Source organism: Salmo salar, chromosome ssa01 (genome assembly GCF_905237065.1).
Source record: "Salmo salar chromosome ssa01, Ssal_v3.1, whole genome shotgun sequence".
In the NCBI taxonomy this organism is placed as follows: domain Eukaryota; kingdom Metazoa; phylum Chordata; class Actinopteri; order Salmoniformes; family Salmonidae; genus Salmo; species Salmo salar.
This window is the reverse complement of record NC_059442.1, coordinates 92,057,534-92,075,569: the sequence shown is the minus strand read 5'-3', so window position 1 is coordinate 92,075,569 and position 18,036 is coordinate 92,057,534. Positions and strand designations below refer to the sequence as shown.

Sequence of the window (18,036 nt, the reverse complement as noted above, 5' to 3'; positions counted from 1 at the left end):
AGAGGAGTTATGGAGTGCTGCATCAGATGACCTGGCCTCCAACATCACCCAACCTCAACCCAATTGAGATGTTTTGGGATGAGTTGGACTTCAGAGTAAAGGAAAAGCAGCCAACAAGTGCTCAGCATTTGTGGGAACACCTTCAAGACTGTTGGAAAGGAATTTGGTTGAGAGAATGCTAAAAGTGTGCAAAGCTGTCATCAAGGCAAAGGGTGGCTACTTTGAAGAATATAAAATATATTTTGATTTAACACTTTTTTGGTTACTGCATGATTCCTTATGTGTTATTTGATAGTTTGATGTCTTCAATATTATTGTACAATGTAGAAAATAGTAAAAATGAAGAAAAACCCTTGAATGAATAGGTGTGTCCAAACTTTGGACTAGAGAATCCAAAATTCCTAAAATGTCATGGCATGGACCTCCATTGATTTTGTTATAATATTTGAGCCATTGCGATAGCATAAGAGCACAGCATAAGCCTTGGCAAAATGTGTAGAATTACAGGAAATTAGCTTTAAAACATATGATTTTTGTCACTGCGGCCAAGAAGACGGCCTCTAAAACTGCGGCCTACTTGTTCAGGTTTTTATACTGAATAAACAGAATGGCGGTTCCCACACAAAGTTTTTCACAATCATCAACCAACCTAACATATTCTTTCAGCCTGCACGATGCCCTCAAGGTGGGGATGTGCAACGATGCTTAAGCTTTCATGCTGCCATTTCAGAGATTGCAGTCAACTCTCACCCTGGGAGTGACAAAATGTCAGGGGTGGTAATTCAACTCTCACCCTGCGACCGACCAAAGGTCATGAGAGGGTAGTAGATAACAGTTTATTATTGTGGCTAAATACTTTTTTTTTTAAGGAATTCACTAATTCAACCACCCTCCTTTAATGGAAAGTCAGTCATTCATACACCCTCATTTAAAGGAAGATCAGTAATTCAACCACCCTCCTTTAAAGGAAGATCAGTAATTCATTGGATCAGTCGTCGGTACTGTGTGTTTTATACTTTGTACTATACTCATTAATTTATCAAACAAAAGCTAACCTTCGCCTTCCTTCCTGTCTCTCGCTCTGTGCAGCGCTGCGGTGGGAGTGGGTTTCTATGGCAACAGCGAGACCAACGATGGGGTGTACCAGCTGACGTACTCCCTGTACAACACCAATCATACCCTGGGAGGGGTCGACAGCCTGGTGGGTAGCACTGCAGACTCAATACTATATTACCTCTACGTTACCACTGCATTACCATACACTACATAACCATACAGCTGACGACTCCCTGTACAACACTCACACCCTGGGAGCGGTCGACAGCCTGGTGGGTCCAGTAGACCCACTACTTTGTCTTTCTCATCCCCCCCACTGTCTGTGTCTACAGTCACAGCCAGCCCCCTCCAACCTCACTGTGTGATGGTGATAATGTCTACAGTCACAGCCAGCCCCCTCCAACCCCACTGTGTGATGGTGATAATATCTACAATCACAGCCATCCCCCTCCCACCCCACTGTGTGATGGTGATAATGTCTACAGTCACAGCCAGCCCCCTCCCACCCCACTGTGTGATGGTGATAATGTCTACAGTCACAGCCAGCCCCCTCCCACCCCACTGTGTGATGGTGATAATGTCTAGTCACAGCCAGCCCCTTCCCACCCCACTGTGTGATGGTGATAATGTCTACAGTCACAGCCAGCCCCCTCCAACCCCACTGTGTGATGGTGATAATGTCTACAGTCACAGCCAGCCCCCTCCAACCCCTCTGTGTGATGGTGATAATGTCTACAGTCACAGCCAGCCCCTTCCCACCCCACTGTGTGATGGTGATAATGTCTACAGTCACAGCCAGCCCCCTCCAACCCCACTGTGTGATGGTGATAATGTCTACAGTCACAGCCAGCCCCCTCCAACCCCACTGTGTGATGGTGATAATGTCTACAGTCACAGCCAGCCCCCTCCAACTCCACTGTGTGATGGTGATAATGTCTAGAGTCACAGCCAGCCCCCTCCAACTCCACTGTGTGATGGTGATAATGTCTGCAGTCACAGCCAGGTCATGATCCAAGAAACTGTCTGTGTGTGTGTGTGTGTGGTCATGGTCCAAGAAACTGTCTCTGTGTGTGTGTGGTCATGGTCCAAGAAACTGTCTCTGTGTGTGTGGTCATGGTCCAAGAAACTGTGTGTGTGGTCATGGTCCAAAAAACTGTCTCTGTGGTCATGGTCCAAGAAACTGTCTCTGTGGTCATGGTTCAAGAAACTGTCTCTGTGTGTGTGGTCATGGTCCAAGAAACTGTCTCTGTGGTCATGGTTCAAGAAACTGTCTCTGTGGTCATGGTCCAAGAAACTGTCTCTGTGTGTGTGGTCATGGTCCAAGAAACTGTCTCTGTGTGTGCTGCTTCCAATGTACACTCTGGGAGGCTGGTCCAACCAGACATTGTTCTCGTGCTTTGTACCCACATGAGTACCAATGTGTCCGTTTTAGCTGCTAGGCATGGAGACCAAGGCCATCAGACGCAATGACTGTTGATTGGTGACTGGTGACTTTATCCCTACCTATATATAAACATATCTACTGTACCCCAATTGCCTCATACCTCTGCACATTGACTCAGTACTGGTACCCTGTGTATATAGCCATGTTATCGTTGCACATTGTGTATTTATTCCTTGTGTTTTTTTTTCTCTCTACGTTGTTGGGAAGGGACCGTAAGTAAGCATTTCACTGTTAGTCTACACCTGTTGTTTACAAAGCATCTGACAAATACAATTAGATTTGATTTGAAAACACCTCAAATGCTTTTTTATAGCTTTAGATTCTACAATTATACTGCTGAAAATTGCCCTCTCTTCTTAACCCCCCCACTCCAATCCTACTCCCCATCCCCCGGGCGACTGTCTAACTCCCCATGAACAAAGAACCATCCTCGTCCTTCTGTCTCCCTTCATGTGCCCACTACTTTACACTGTGAGGCCCTTCCTGACTATTTCTATCTCGGTTTCCTCTTTAAGTGCTAAGAAGCACTGATGATGACACAGAGAGAATCCAGCTTTATTTCCCATTCTCTCACATTCTCTCCGGGGTGTTTTAGTCACTCAGATAATAATGCTCTGGACTCTACAGGAAGTTTCGGCAGTGGGATTTCAGTTCTATTTTCTCTCAGTGCTAAGAAGGATCCGACCTTGTTTTAACCCAGCCATTTTATAGGCAGTGAAGGCACATAAATGTTGGGATGTACTGTAGGTCCCTTGTGATGTGCAGACCTTAATGGTTGAACATATAGCCAGATTTCCTTAATCCTGTATTAGATTAAATATTCTGGTTGAGCCGATGCTTATATTTTTGTCCCCCCAATTTCATGATATCCAATTGGCGAAGGTGGAGAGCCATGCGTGCCCCGAAACACGACCCTGCAAAGCCACACTGCTTCTTGACACACTGCTCGCTTAACCCGGAAGCTATCCACACCAATGTGTCGGATGAAACACCATCCAACTGGTAACCGAAGTCAGCTTGCAGGCGCCTGGCCCGCCACGAGTGCCTTAGACCCCTGCGCCACTCGGGAGGCCTGAGCAGATGCTTTTATCCATTAAGAACACCTGCTCTGGGCCTCCCTAGTGGCACAGCGGTTTAAGGCACTGCATCGCAGTGCTTGAGGCATCACTACAAACCCGGGTTCTATCCCAGGCTGTGTCACAACCGGCCGTGACCGGGAATCCCATAGGGCAGCGCACAATTGTCCCAGCGCCGTCCAGGTTAGGGGAGGGTTTGGCCGGGGGGAGCTTTACTTAACTCATTGCGCTCTAGCGACTCCTTGTGCTGGACCGGACACCTGCAGGCTGATTTTGGTCGTCCGTTGAACGGTGTTTCCTCCGACACTTCCGGGTTAAGCAGCCAGGTGTTAAGAAGCGTGATTTTGGATGGTTATGTTTCGGAGGACGCATGACTCGACCTTCGCTTCTCCCGAGCCCATTGGAGATTTCAGCGATGAGACAAGATCGCAATTGGATATCACGAAATAGGAGAGAAAAGGGGGGTAAAATCCCCCTCAAAAAAGACTGACCAGGTGAAAGCTATGGTCCCTTATTGATGTCACTGATCCACTTCAATCAGCGTAGATTAAGGGGAGGAGTCTGATTAATGAAGGTTTTTTAAGCCTTGAGACAATTGAGACATGGATTGTGTATGTGTGCCATTCAGAGGGTGAATGTGCAAGACAACATATTTATGTGCCTTTGAACGGGGTATGGTAGTGTCATGACATGGCCCTTTCTGGGTATAGATCATGGCTTCCCACTCTCTCCTACACCCAGGTTCTGTTATCTCAGGTTGTAAATTTCTGACGGAGACTCTCTCACCTTGGCCATGCAGAAAGAGAGACACAGAGAGAACAAAGGATTTCACATGGCGAACTCCTAAATCCCCAAAATGAGAATATGAAACAAAATGTCCACTTGTGAGAAGGTGGGAATGGTCCGTGGACACTTTCATTTGGTGACCTCAGAAAGGACAGGAAACACACATAACTATATCTCTGAATGTGTACATTTCTCAATTATGGGGTTTGCATCTAATTCTTGTATAAAATGAATGAGTAAAGATGAAACTATTTGTGAAATTAATATGATGTTAAACCTTTAATGTGAGATAATTGTATTCCCTTTAAAGTTTAACTAAGTCATTGGCCCGCCCCCATGAGCACAGACATGATCAGGCTTCATAGAACCGCCTTATCTATTGTTACGAATAAAAACCCCTCCTGAGGAAATTCTCTTCAGACCACACATGCCTCGGTGTCAGCTGAGGTGGCACAGGTTTGAGTACCAAGACTGAGCAAACCCACAGTGTGAACTGTGATTGCGAATAGTTTAGACTAAGCAAACCCACAGCGTGAGCTGTGATTGCGAATAGTTATTGAATTCCTAACCATACCATGTGGAGCATTGGCTACACGGCTGGAAATGGTTCAACTCTGAGACTATCGATCCCGACAGAATAAGAGCAAATCTTAGATACTAATTACTAGTCTGCAGCTAGAAATGATGTAAACCTGGGATGCTATTACCGACAACCGCTGAAACATCTGTTCTATGAGAACTCTGAAGTATCCATTCTAACCACGAAAGACTTTGATCTTCAGAGAACCAGAAAGAGAGAAAGAGAGCGGATGAACTGACTCTCCAGCAGACGGACTTACGATTCCAACAGAGATCACGACGACACCTGGGCGTAAATATATATTGATTGCAATTATTCCCGAATGAGTGAGCGTTCATGTGCAAAGAATTAGCATTTAAATTAATATAATTATCAACTGTGTGTAGTGATCCCTTTTGTCTTTCCCGCTCTCACTCAGTCCTCACCCACTTCCCTTTGTCCACCAAGCCGTCATATTGGCTTAGCCCTCTAGGGAATCTTCCCTATCATTTGTTAGTAGCAGATCTGCTGTTTGTTTATGCATTTCTGTGATTATTTAGTTAGTTAGCCTGTTGAGGGTAGGGGGCAGTATTGACACGGCTGGATAAAAAACGTACCCGATTTAATCTGGTTACTACTCCTGCCCAGTAACTAGAATATGCATATAATTATTGGCTTTGGATAGAAAACACTCCAAAGTTTCTAAAACTGTTTGAATGGTGTCTGTGAGTATAACAGAACTCAAATGGCAGGTCAAAACCTGAGAGATTCCTTTACAGGAAGTGGCCTGTCTGACCATTTATTGTCTTTCTTTGACATCTCTTTCAAAAACTTAGGATCTCTGCGGTAACGTGACACTTCCCACGGCTCCAATAGGCTCTCAGAGCCCGGGAAAAACCTGAATGTCGTCATTCCAGCCCCAGGCTGAAACACATTATCGCCTTTCTCAAGTGGCCGATCAAGGGACTGTGGGCTTAGGCGCGTGCACTGGCTGCTCCCGTCTTTGTGTTTTTTCCTCTGTTTGCCGAAAAGGAGATTCCCGGTCGGAATATTATCGCTTTTTTACGAGATAAATTGCATAAAAATTGATTTTAAACAGCTGTTGACATGCTTCGAAGTACGGTAATGGAATATTTAGAATTTTTTTGTCACGAATTGCGCCATGCGCGCGACCCTGATTTACCATTTTGGATAGTTTCAGGAATGCACGAACAAAACGCCGCTATTTGGATATAACGATGGATTATTTGGGACCAAACCAACATTTGTTATTGAAGTAGAAGTCCTGGGAGTGCATTCTGACGAAGACAACAAAGGTAATAACATTTTTGTTATAGTAAATCTGATTTTGGTGAAGGCTAAACTTGCCGGATGTCTAAATAGCTAGCCCGTGATGCCTGGGCTATGTACTTAGATTATTGCAAAAGTACTTTCGCAAAAATCTATTTTAAAATCGGACATATCGAGTGCATAGAGGAGTTCTGTATCTATAATTCTTTAAATAATTGTTATGCTTTTTGTGAACGTTTATCGTGAGTAATTTAGTAAATTGTTAGTAAATTCCCCGGAAGTTTGCGGGGGTTATGCTAGTTCTTAACGTCACATGCTAATGTGAAAAGCTGTTTTTTTTATATAAATATGAACTTGATTGAACAAAACATGCATGTATTGTATAACATAATGTCCTAGGGTTGTCATCTGATGAAGATCATCAAAGGTTAGTGCTGCATTTAGCTGTCTTCTGGGTTTTTGTGACATTATATGCTAGCTTGAAAAATGGGTGTCTGATTATTTCTGGCTGGGTACTCTGCTGACATAATCTAATGTTTTGCTTTCGTTGTAAAGCCTTTTTGAAATCGGACAGTGTGGTTAGATTAACGAGAGTCTTGTCTTTAAATAGCTGTAAAATAGTCATATGTTTGAGAAATTGAAGTAATAGGATTTTTAAGGTATTTGAAAATCGCGCCACTGGATTACACTGGCTGTTGAGTAGGTGGGACGAATTCGTCCCGCCTAGCCCAGAGAGGTTAATAAATAAATGATTCAGACAATTGGTGTATGGATGATTCATAGTAAAGGCTGGGTTTGGGCAGATAACCAACAATTTATGACATTTGGAATGATACTAACATGAGGTAAATAATAATTCATTAATGAATTGATTGATCAGACTAATTGATCAGATATGAAAATATCTGAAGAGTTATATTAGGAAAATTATAACTTTGTAATCTGAAGATTTTCCTTGGTGCCCCGACTTCCTAGTTAATTACATTTACATGATTAGTTTAATCACGTAATAATAATTACAGAGAATTGATTTGATAAAATAATAGTCTTCACTTTTAATGATGCCAAGGACACGACAGTAGTAGGTGCCAGGCACACCAGTTTGTGTCAAGAACTGCAATGCTGCTGGGTTTTTCATACTTAGCAGTTTTTTTATCAAGGATGGTCCACCACCCAAAGGACATCCAGCCAACTTGACACAATTGTGGGAAGCATTGGAGTCAACATGGGCCAGCATCCCTGTGGAACACTTTTGACACCTTCTAGAGTCCTTGCCCCGACAAATTGAGGCGGTTCTGGGGGCGCAACTCAATATTAGGAAGGTGTTCAATGTAGCCTATGCAGGAATCAAATCCTGCTTCAACCAATTATAGATTGAGCCATGGGAACCACCAAGCTTCTGCTCTCTGGTGGGTCTCTGACCAATATGTCACACTCCCCTGGAGGCTGGAATGATAATGCAGCATCTGTCTTATTATGAAATCACCATCACATCACCCACTATCCTGCCTCCTTGTCACTTTCCTCAGCAGTGAGGCAGGAAGTGCATCATCATCGTCAGAGAGACAGACGTAGAGACTCCAGATGACTTCTATGTCTGTTGTTGAAGAGCAGGAATAAACTCCCTATCTGTGGTAATGGAGTGGATTAGTGTTTCTGTAGCTTACTCTCGGTGTCATAGCTGTTACCTACACATCTGGGCCCGAAAACAGACAGTCGGTTTACCGGACACAGATTAAGCCTAGTCCAAGACTAAGATGCACTTTTAATGGAGATTGAGCACACAGCATGTAGAACCAATATAGCCTAGTTCCTATCTGAGCTGTTAAATAGTTGGTGTCCTCCGATGGTACAAAGGCCTTACTGTGTCTTATAGACAGACGACAGTCTCTCTTCACAATCACACACCACACACACACACACACACACACACACACACACACACACACACACACACACACCCACACAATCAACCACCCACACACACAACCACCCACACACACAACCACCCACATACGTTTTGTTCTTCTATCCTATTTTCAATCAAAATCCTATTTGCCCTAACTCCTAAACCTAACCACTACCCCTTTTCCCTAATTCAAAGCCTAACCCTAATTGTAACACTAAACCTAACCTCAAAATAGCCTTTATCCTCATGGATATGTGGGAAATGTCACCATGAGGGAGAATTTTCCTCCTTTCACTATCCTTGTGGGGACTTTTGGGGATTTTAGGTCCCCAAAATCATCCGTGAACCAAGCAAACAAAGACCTTTGATGAGGACCAGTGGCCGGGTGTCCTGATGGGCTGCTTCGGTGTTAGTCCTCTTTCTGATGGCAATGACTGCTTTGGCTTCTGCCCACATCTCCTCCGCCTCTCCACACTCCTCAGAATTGGAGCAGATGTCTTAGACTAGGAGGTGATGGAAATTAATTATTAGTTTTTACTTCTATTTTTAACCCTTATTTTATCAGGTAAGTTGACTGAGAACATTCTCATTTACAGCAATGATCTGGGGAATAGTTACAGGGGAGAGGAGGGGGGATGAATGAGCCAATTGAGAGCTGGGGATGATTAGGTGGCCATGATAGTATGAGGGCCAGATTTGGAAACACTTAATAGTCACCATCAATGGAAGTTGACTTCATAGTTACAGTCAATGGCTGCTTTTTTACTTCACAGTCACCATCACTTTTTCCAGCTTGTTTGAGTTAGTTCATTAGTTCTGGACCATATGGTTGTGTAGCTGTCTGCCCCCCACGCTGACAACCCTGACTGGGAATCTGAATTAACAATCAGACACACAGTTAGAAGACATTCGTTTCAGGAGGAGAAGACAGAAAACAGTCTGCTCTTCATACCGTAAAGGGAATTATGGGAATTTGGAATGCTTGTATAATCTCTAACTGATATCCCATATGAACTCCGCAGACATTCTATAAATAAATAGTTTTCTTCTTTGCTGAGGCTTGGAGGAAGGAGATGGTGAATGAAGAGAGATTTTGGCAGCCAACAGTCAGAGCTCTAGCCTGGTCTCAGATCTGTTTGTGTTGTCTTGCCAACTCCTGCCAATTACCATACGAGTTGGAAAGACAGCACAAACAAATGTGGGACCAGCCTATCAGAGCTCTGCCTGTGTGGGTCAGTCAGAGAGAAAGGTTCTATCTAGCCCTGGTTGGGACCTTACCAGTGACATAACTGTAAACATATTTCCCTCAACCAAACACGCTCTCATCGTAATAGGCTTTGTCTGGAAACGATAGAGTTGAAAGATTAGTTATTTGACTCTGTGATGAAAGAAGGATTTACTTGAACTATTTACAGCGTAAGCAACCATGTTCAAGGAATCAAGCTCTTGGAGAGAGAATGTTTGATAATTGTTGAGGGGAAGGAAGAAGGGATTTGTTTGAGATGAAGTTGACAACCAGTGATAAACTGCCTGGTTGGAGGTCTCTGTGCATCCCAAATGGCACCCTATCCCCTAAATAGTGAGCAAATAATACTGCACCATAGGGCTCTGCTCAAAAGTAGTGTACTATGTAGGGAATAGGGTGCCATTTTGGATGCAGAATTTGTGTGGGATGGCTGATGACTGACTGAGGGCTGTTGACTGAGAGCTGGACATGGGCCTGGGTCTGGATCTGGGCCTATAGACTCCTAGGTTTGGCTCCTGTCCCAGACAAGGGATTTCAGGAGGGCATCCCCACTGGCTGCTACAGCCTTGGCATCCTTACCCATGCTGCGCTGCGTCTAGAACACGAACATCAGGATGGTACTATAAAGCATCAGAGACCTTAAGAAGTAGATATTCTACCCTACAGTATCTGCAGATCTAACAGTAAGGTTCAGGGTATCTTAAGGTAAAGTGATATGAAGTGGTTAAGTCTAAGGTAAAGGTCTGGATATGCAAGTGCATAGTTGTTGTGTTAGACTTGGAGGAGTAAGAACACTAGACTTGGAGGTGTAAGAACACAGATGTAATAGGACTAATGAGCAACACTGACTTCCCTGTTCAGACATAGGCGTTGCAGTATGTTTTCAGTGAAGTGAAGCTGCTAGCATCATCTTGACTTTGGTCAAGATGTGTTGGTATCTGTACTGATGGCGCAAACAGGGAGACATAGTGGAGGGGTAACACATGTACAAGCAATTGCTCCCGACGCCACTTGGGTACACTGTAGCACCCACCGAGAGGCTCTTGCTGCCAAGGGAATGCCCGACAGCTTGAAAGACGTTTTGGACACTACAATGACAATGGTTAACTTTGTTAAAGCAAAACCTGTGAACTCTTGTGTATTTTCTGCACAGCAATGATATGGGCAGCGACCATCTAACGCTTTTACAACACAGAGAAGTGTGCTGGTTATCAAGGGGCAAAGTATTGGCAAGTTTTTTTTAAATTGAGAGACAAGCTTAAAGTTTTATTTACTGACCATAATTTTCACTTGTCTGACCATCTGGGTGATGTTTATTCTCTCGCCTGAATGATCTGAATCTAGGATTACAGGGACTCTCTGCAACTATATTCAATGTGCGGGACAAAATTGAGGCTATGATTAAGAAGTTGGAGCTCTTCTCTGTCTGCGTTAACAAGGACAAGGACAACACACAGGTCTTTCCATCATTGTATGATTTTTTTTGTGTGCAAAGAACTCAACTTTACGGACAATGTCAAATGTGATATCGCAGAGCACCTGAGTGAGTTGGGTGCGCAATTACGCAGGTACTTTCCCGAAGCAGATGACACAAACAACTGGATTCATTATCCCTTTCATGCCCTGCCTCCAGTCCACTTACTGATATCTGAACAAGAGAGCCTCATCGAAATTGCAACGAGCGGTTCCGTGAAAATTGAATTTAATCAGAAGCCACTGCCAGATTTCTGGATTGCGCTCAGAGTATCCTGCCTTGGAAAATCGCACTGTTAAGACACTGATGCCCTTTGCAACCATGTACCACGTGAGAGTGGATTCTCAGCCCTCACTAGCATGAAAACTAAATACAGGCACAGACTGTGTGTGGAAAATGATTTAACCTGTTGGGGCTAGGGGGCAGTATTTTCACGGCTGGATAAAAAAACGTACCCCATTTAATCTGGTTACTAATCCTACCCAGTAACTAGAATATGCATATACTTATTATATATGGATAGAAAACACCCTAAAGTTTCTAAAACTGTTTGAATGGTGTCTGTGAGTATAACAGAACTCATTTGGCAGGCAAAACCCTGAGACATTTTCTGACAGGAAGTGGATACCTGATGTGTTGAATTACCTTTAAGCCTATGCCATTGAAACACACAGGGCCTGATTAATGTTTTGGCACTTCCTATTGCTTCCACTAGATGTCACCAGCCTTTACAAAGTGTTTTGAATCTTCTACTATGAGATCTGACCAAACAAGAGCCTTGGAACGGTGATGGCCGATTAGACTCTGGCGCGCGAGGTCATGTTGGGTACCCTCGTTCCAAAACGTTTTAAAAGAGAATGCATTCGTCCACCTTGAATATTATTCATGTTCTGGTTAAAAAAGGCCCTAATGATTTATGCTATACAACGTTTGACATGTTTGAACGAACGTAAATATATTTTTTCCCCATGTTCATGAAGTGAAGTCCGGCGGGCTTAGATCATGTGCTAACAACACGGAGCTTTTTGGACATAAATGATGAGCTTTTTTGAACAAAACTACATTCGTTATGGACCTGGGATTCCTGGAAGTGACATCTGATGAAGAGAATCAAAGGTAATGGATTATTTACATAGTATTTTCGATTTTAGATCTCTCCAACATGGCCCTTTGTCTGTATCGCAAAGCGTATTTTTCTGGGCGCAGTGCTCAGATTATTGCAAAGTGTGATTTCCCAGTAAGGTTATTTTTAAATCTGGCAAGTCGATTGCGTTCAAGAGATGTAAATCTATAATTCTTTAAATGACAATATAATATTTTACCAATGTTTTCTAATTTTAATTATTTAATTTCTGGTGCTGACTTGACTGCCGGTTATTGAAGGGAAACGATTTCCTGAACATCAACGCCATAGTAAAACGCTGTTTTTGGATATAAATATGAACTTGATAGAACTGAAAATGCATGCATTGTCTAACATAATGTCCTAGGAGTGTCATCTGATGGAGATTGTAAAAGGTTAGTGCATCATTTTAGCTGGTTTTATGGTTTTGGTGACGCCTGTCTTTGAATTGACAAAACATTACACACAGCTATTGTCAATGTACTCTCCTAACATAATCTAACTTTATGCTTTCGCCTTAAAACCTTTTTGAAATCGGACAACGTGGTTAGATTAAGGAGATGTTTATCTTTCAAAGGGTGTAAGATAGTTGTATGTTTGAAAAATTTGAATTTTGACATTTATTTGGTTTCAAATTTGCCGCTCTTGAAATGCACCTGCTGTTGATAGGGTGCACCACGGGTGGCACGCTAGCGTCCCACATAGCCCCATTAAGACTGAGACTCTCTGCAAAACAATCCAACATTGCAGAGGTATGTGCATCCTTTCAAGCACACACTTCTCATTAACCTGTGGTGAGTTATTCACAATTTTCAATGAACAAATAAGGTTTTATATGTAAGATGGTTAAATACAGAGCAAAATTATTGATTATTATTATTTGTGCCCTGCTCCTATAAGAGCTTTTTGTCACTTGCCACGAGCCGGGTTGTGATAAAACTCATTCTCATTCGTATTTTTAATAAATGTATCGTATAGTGTGTGTGGCAGGCTTACAATGATGGCAAAAACAACATTTGTAAGTGCGCTGAATATATTCATAAAGAGGTTTTTCAAGATTTTATTACCCAAAATTAACCAGCGGAGAAGGAATCCATCTTTGGGAGACAGAACGGCTGCAGCACTTTAGAGCCATGTTTCATTTCACGCCTGACCTCATCCATTCTGAGCTCATCCATTCAAATGTAATTGAAGGAACCTCCTCTCCTCCTCGCCATTGAGCTGAGACAATCAGTTTGAGTAAGAGCCCGGTGTTGTGTCTTTGCTATGGATTAAATGATATATGACATGCTATTTTATCAAATAAATTCTCTGTAATTAATATTGCCTGATTAAACTAATCATGTACATGTAATTAACTAGGAAGTCAGGGCACCACGGAAGAATGTTTATAGAGCTGTTGTCTTCTGAATAAACTCTTAAAGACCTGATAATCTTTTATATCAATTGCAGTCAATTAGCAATCGTCACCTTATTCAGTCTCATCTGAACGTCGTAAAAATCTTGGTTATTTTCACAAACCCATGCTAACAAGTTGAATCATCAATACATTTTGTTTAATTATTTATTTACTAAATACCTAAATAATCACACAGAATTACATATACACAGGATGGATCATACGTTGATTAATAATTATGTCATACAAGTAAACGTCCCTAGCAGATGGAACCGATATGATGGCTGGTTACACAAAGAAAGTGAGTTGGGTTTGAATGAAAGCAACGGGAAGAATGGGGAACAAAGGGATTGGGTCTCTATCGGACCTTATGAAGCTATGCTATCGGAAATACCGAATCTTATGCATTCTAAATAATTTCCCATTTGGTAAAGGAAAATGCAATAAATATTTACTCTGGGTTGCCCAGCAGAGATCTCCCTTGTCCTTTGAGGAATATGTCTTGTGGTAGAACGGATACGTTGTAGTACCATCGTCGTGTGCTAGAACGAATACTTTGTGTACCCTGTCTTTCTGAAGAGATTGTCCGTCCTTTCCTAGCCCACGTTTACAGCTGCTGCTGCTAACTCGATGTCTAGGACGTATTACTTCTTTAGTGAATAAGAGTTCAAAGTTCATATCAAGTTGCCATAATATAAGCTCATGCTATATTCTGGCTGGTATAATCACATTCATCCTTCCAGCGTGGCGATCATCACCTCCACGTTGAAATTCTCCCCCTTAAGCGTATGGACATCAGTCCTCACGTCATCGGGAACACAATGTTAATATCGTTAGGTTGTAGTCATTCAACCATTCACAACCAGAGCTCACGCTGAGGTTGGCTTAGTTCTGTAGTTGATATTAGCCCTTTTAAACGTATGAACAGCAGTTCTCACGTCATCGGGAACACAAGAGGTTGACTTTCGTCAATGGGCTTTTGTAGTGGGGGAGAGAAGGGCGTGCTTCATATTTCACAACCAATGCCTGTTCACTTGGGCGGGGCCACTGAGTGAGCATAGTTCACTTATGGAAACAATTCTCTCATTTAGAAGCTAAAATTACATTTAATCTTTTCACAAATAGTTTAAAATTTAAACATTTAAATTGCACAACAATTCCATATGAATCTGATAACTAGAATGTGTAGACTTTCCAAGATACAGTTTATGTCGTCTTATCATCAGTAATAATGTCTCAGATGACAACTGATCTGACATCATATTCTTTAAGTACCAACGGATACTTTCAACTGGTTGGATTACCTAAAGATTGTTTTTTCCCCCCCAACCTTTTGATGTTACAATACTCTATCTATGTTAACAAAAGGGCTTCCCAAGAGTCCATTCTGTAGAGTGGAGAGAAAAGGGGGGACATGCATTTAGGGGGGGGTCATAAACCTTGCCAACAGGGCAACGTCATGACACAGGAGAAGAAGAATTATGCATCTTGTATCTCAAACTTGATCTCAAGCTGAAATATAATAATACCGCCATAGTACAGTGGTTAAAGTGATGCTCCAGAGCATTGTTTAACTTCAGCCAGTAGTTTTGAAAATGGTGCTCACGAGCCAAAGCGGGTCTCTGTTTTATGCTTAAGTACATCATCCAATTGTCATCGATTTCGTATTATATGTTACGTCCTGCAAAAATAATATTATTATTATTACATTTTTTTGCAATTCATATGCCACAGTACGTTTCCAATTCGTAAAATATCTTACAAATTTGTTGTTCTTAAGATCCTGTACTGCATTTTTAAGGAATGTGACTGTGACTGACTGACCAATTGTCTCAAGTCCTATGATGTATTCATACTTGTTCTTAGTCAAGGGGATGCCTTTCTGTGGAATTACCATAACACCCAATATTGTGTGGCAAATTGTTTATTGAGAGAAACTGTATAAGTGATTGGATGAATTCAATACACTGTCCAACAGGCTCAGAGACATAGTGTCACGTCCTGACCCGAGTATGATGTCATTTTCTATAGTAGAGTAGGGCAGGGTGTGACGGGGGTGTTTTGGGTTGTTCTATGTTTTATATTTCTATGTTTAAGTTCTAGTTTTTCTATTTCTATGTTGGGATTGTTTGGGTTGATCTCTAATTGGAGGCAGCTGATCCTCGTTGCCTCTGATTAGAGATCATATTTAAGTAGGGGTTTTTCTCTTCCTGTTTTGTGGGTTATTATTTTTTTTGAGTAGTGTGTTTTCCTCTCTGCGTCACGGTTTGTTGTTTTGTGTATTCAAGTATTTTTCGTGTATTGGATTTAGTTTCACAATAAAGAAAATATGTGGAACTACGAACACACTGCATTTTGGTCCGATCCGTCAAACAGCCGTGACACACAGGCTGCATCCCAATAGCACAGTATCAAGCAACGCGACGATGAGGATCAGACCGAATCGATAGACAACCAACAGGATCCAGTGACTCCCTAGGCTAAGATAAGATTCGCGTGCAGTCCAACAGCGGCTTAGATACATGCTTTCCCAGCAATGATTTCATCTCCTGAGCTTGAGGAGTTGAAATAAAACCGTGGAAATTAGGTAGTGGATCAGATAACAGTAGCACACCAGAGGCATGTATTTACTAAACTGTATCTTTCGGTCTGCCTCCCAATTGGCACCCTTTTCCCTAGCCTTATGGGCCCTGGTCAAAAGTAGTGCACTAAATAGGGAATAGGGTGCACTAAAAGGGGAATAGGATGTAATTTGGGACACATCCTATGTTTTTGTAGGGCAGGAAGCCAGCCAGGTGTGCTGTCTATTACAGGTGACTGGTACTGTCCTAATCAGTGTACAGTAGGCCTCATTGTACAGTCCTAATCAGCATAGCATTAAGCCTCATGGTACTGTCCTAATCAGCGTAGCGTTAGGCCTCATGGTACTGTCCTAATGAGTGTACAGTAGGCCTCATGGTACTGTCCTGATCGGTGTAGCAGAAGGCCTCATGGTACTGTCCCAATCAGCGTAGCGTTAGGCTTCATGGTACTGTCCTAATCAGTGTACAGTAGGCCTCATGGTACTGTCCTGATGGGTGTAGTAGTAGGCCTCATGGTACTGTCCTGATGGGTGGAGCAGTAGGCCTCATGGTACTGTCCTGATGGGTGTAGTAGTAGGCCTCATGGTACTGTCCTGATGGGTGTAGTAGTAGGCCTCATGGTACTGTCCTGATGGGTGTACAGTAGGCCTCATGGTACTGTCCTGATGGGTGTAGCAGTAGGCCTCATGGTACTGTCCTGATGGGCGTAGCAGGAGGCCTCATGGTACTGTCCTGATGGGCGTAGCAGTAGGCCTCATGGTACTGTCCTGATGGGCGTAGCAGTAGGCCTCATGGTACTGTCCTGATGGGCGTAGCAGGAGGCCTCATGGTACTGTCCTGATGGGCGTAGCAGGAGGCCTCATGGTACTGTCCTGATGGGCGTAGCAGGAGGCCTCATGGTACTGTCCTGATGGGCGTAGCAGGAGGCCTCATGGTACTGTCCTGATGGGCGTAGCAGGAGGCCTCATGGTACTGTCCTGATGGGCGTAGCAGGAGGCCTCATGGTACTGTCCTGATGGGCGTAGCAGTAGGCCTCATGGTACTGTCCTGATGGGCGTAGCAGTAGGCTTCATGGTACTGTCCTGATCGGCGTAGCAGGAGGCCTCATGGTCCTGATCGGTGTACAGTAGGCCTCATGGTACTGTCCTGATCAGTATAGTATAATGTGTTTGTTCTGTATCTGCCAATGTCAACTTAACTCCCTGAACCAACCTTCTAACCAGCTTTATCTTCTTCCAGTGGGTCCTCTTCTATTTTGCTTTCTTTTCTCTCTCTCTTTCTCACTTTCTCTCTTTCTTTCTTTCCTTCTTTCACTTTCTTTTCCTTCTTACTTTCTTTCCTTTCTCTTTCCCTCCTTTTTTCCTTCTCTTGCTTTCTTACTTTCTCTTACTTTCCTTTCTTTCCTTCTTTTACTCTCACACACACTATTTATTTCTGTCTCTCTCCCTTTCTGTCTCTCTCTCAATCTTAATTTCCTTAATTTTTTAATTCCTCTTGTTCTTTCTCTCTACCCCCCCATAGCCAAAGGCAGTAGTGATTGAGGACTCCACACACATTGAATACCAAACTACCTCATTACTTCCACCCAGCAGCCCCCCAGAACCAAACCACAGCGCTGTCCCCTCCTCCACAAACACAAGCAATATGAGTGGTCGGTACTCCCACTGAATGCCAAGTACCTAGGGCTGAATGGAAGCAGTTATTGCCCTTTTTAATTATCAAATACCAGGAATTAACTGTCTCTGAAAAACCTTTCCCAGTCAACAACCCTGGAAGCATGTTGTAATTAAGTGGGGAGTGAAGTGGTAGTGTAATCATGCTCCACATTTGGGCTGTGTCCCAACTGACACCAGATGTGCGCTACTTTTACATAAATAGTCAGAAATGGTGGTCTATATAGGATAATAGGGTGCCATTTTGGATGCAGTCCTGGTACCCCTTTAATCTTATGTGTGTTTGGCCAATCTGGTGTAAATAAGTGTTACCGAAAAATGTGAGTCGCAGGAAGTTTATAATTCTCTTGGTTGTTTGTGTGTTTCTTCAAGGAGGGTGCTGCCCTGGTTGCTAGACCTCATTTGCAGCAGTATGATTA

The 18,036-nt window shown here is 42.9% G+C and overlaps 1 protein-coding gene across 2 annotated transcripts in view; it reads left to right on the top strand.

The window, feature by feature from the left end:
- The window catches only part of LOC106610147 (protein tweety homolog 2-like), a 98,487-nt gene that overhangs the window by 44,241 nt on the left and 36,210 nt on the right, over positions 1 to 18,036 (top strand). For both annotated transcript variants that reach the window (XM_014209326.2, XM_014209327.2), the window contains exon 3: positions 1,090 to 1,201. In XM_014209326.2, coding sequence (XP_014064801.1) covers positions 1,090 to 1,201 — 112 coding nt within the window. The remainder of the gene's footprint in view (positions 1 to 1,089; positions 1,202 to 18,036) is intronic.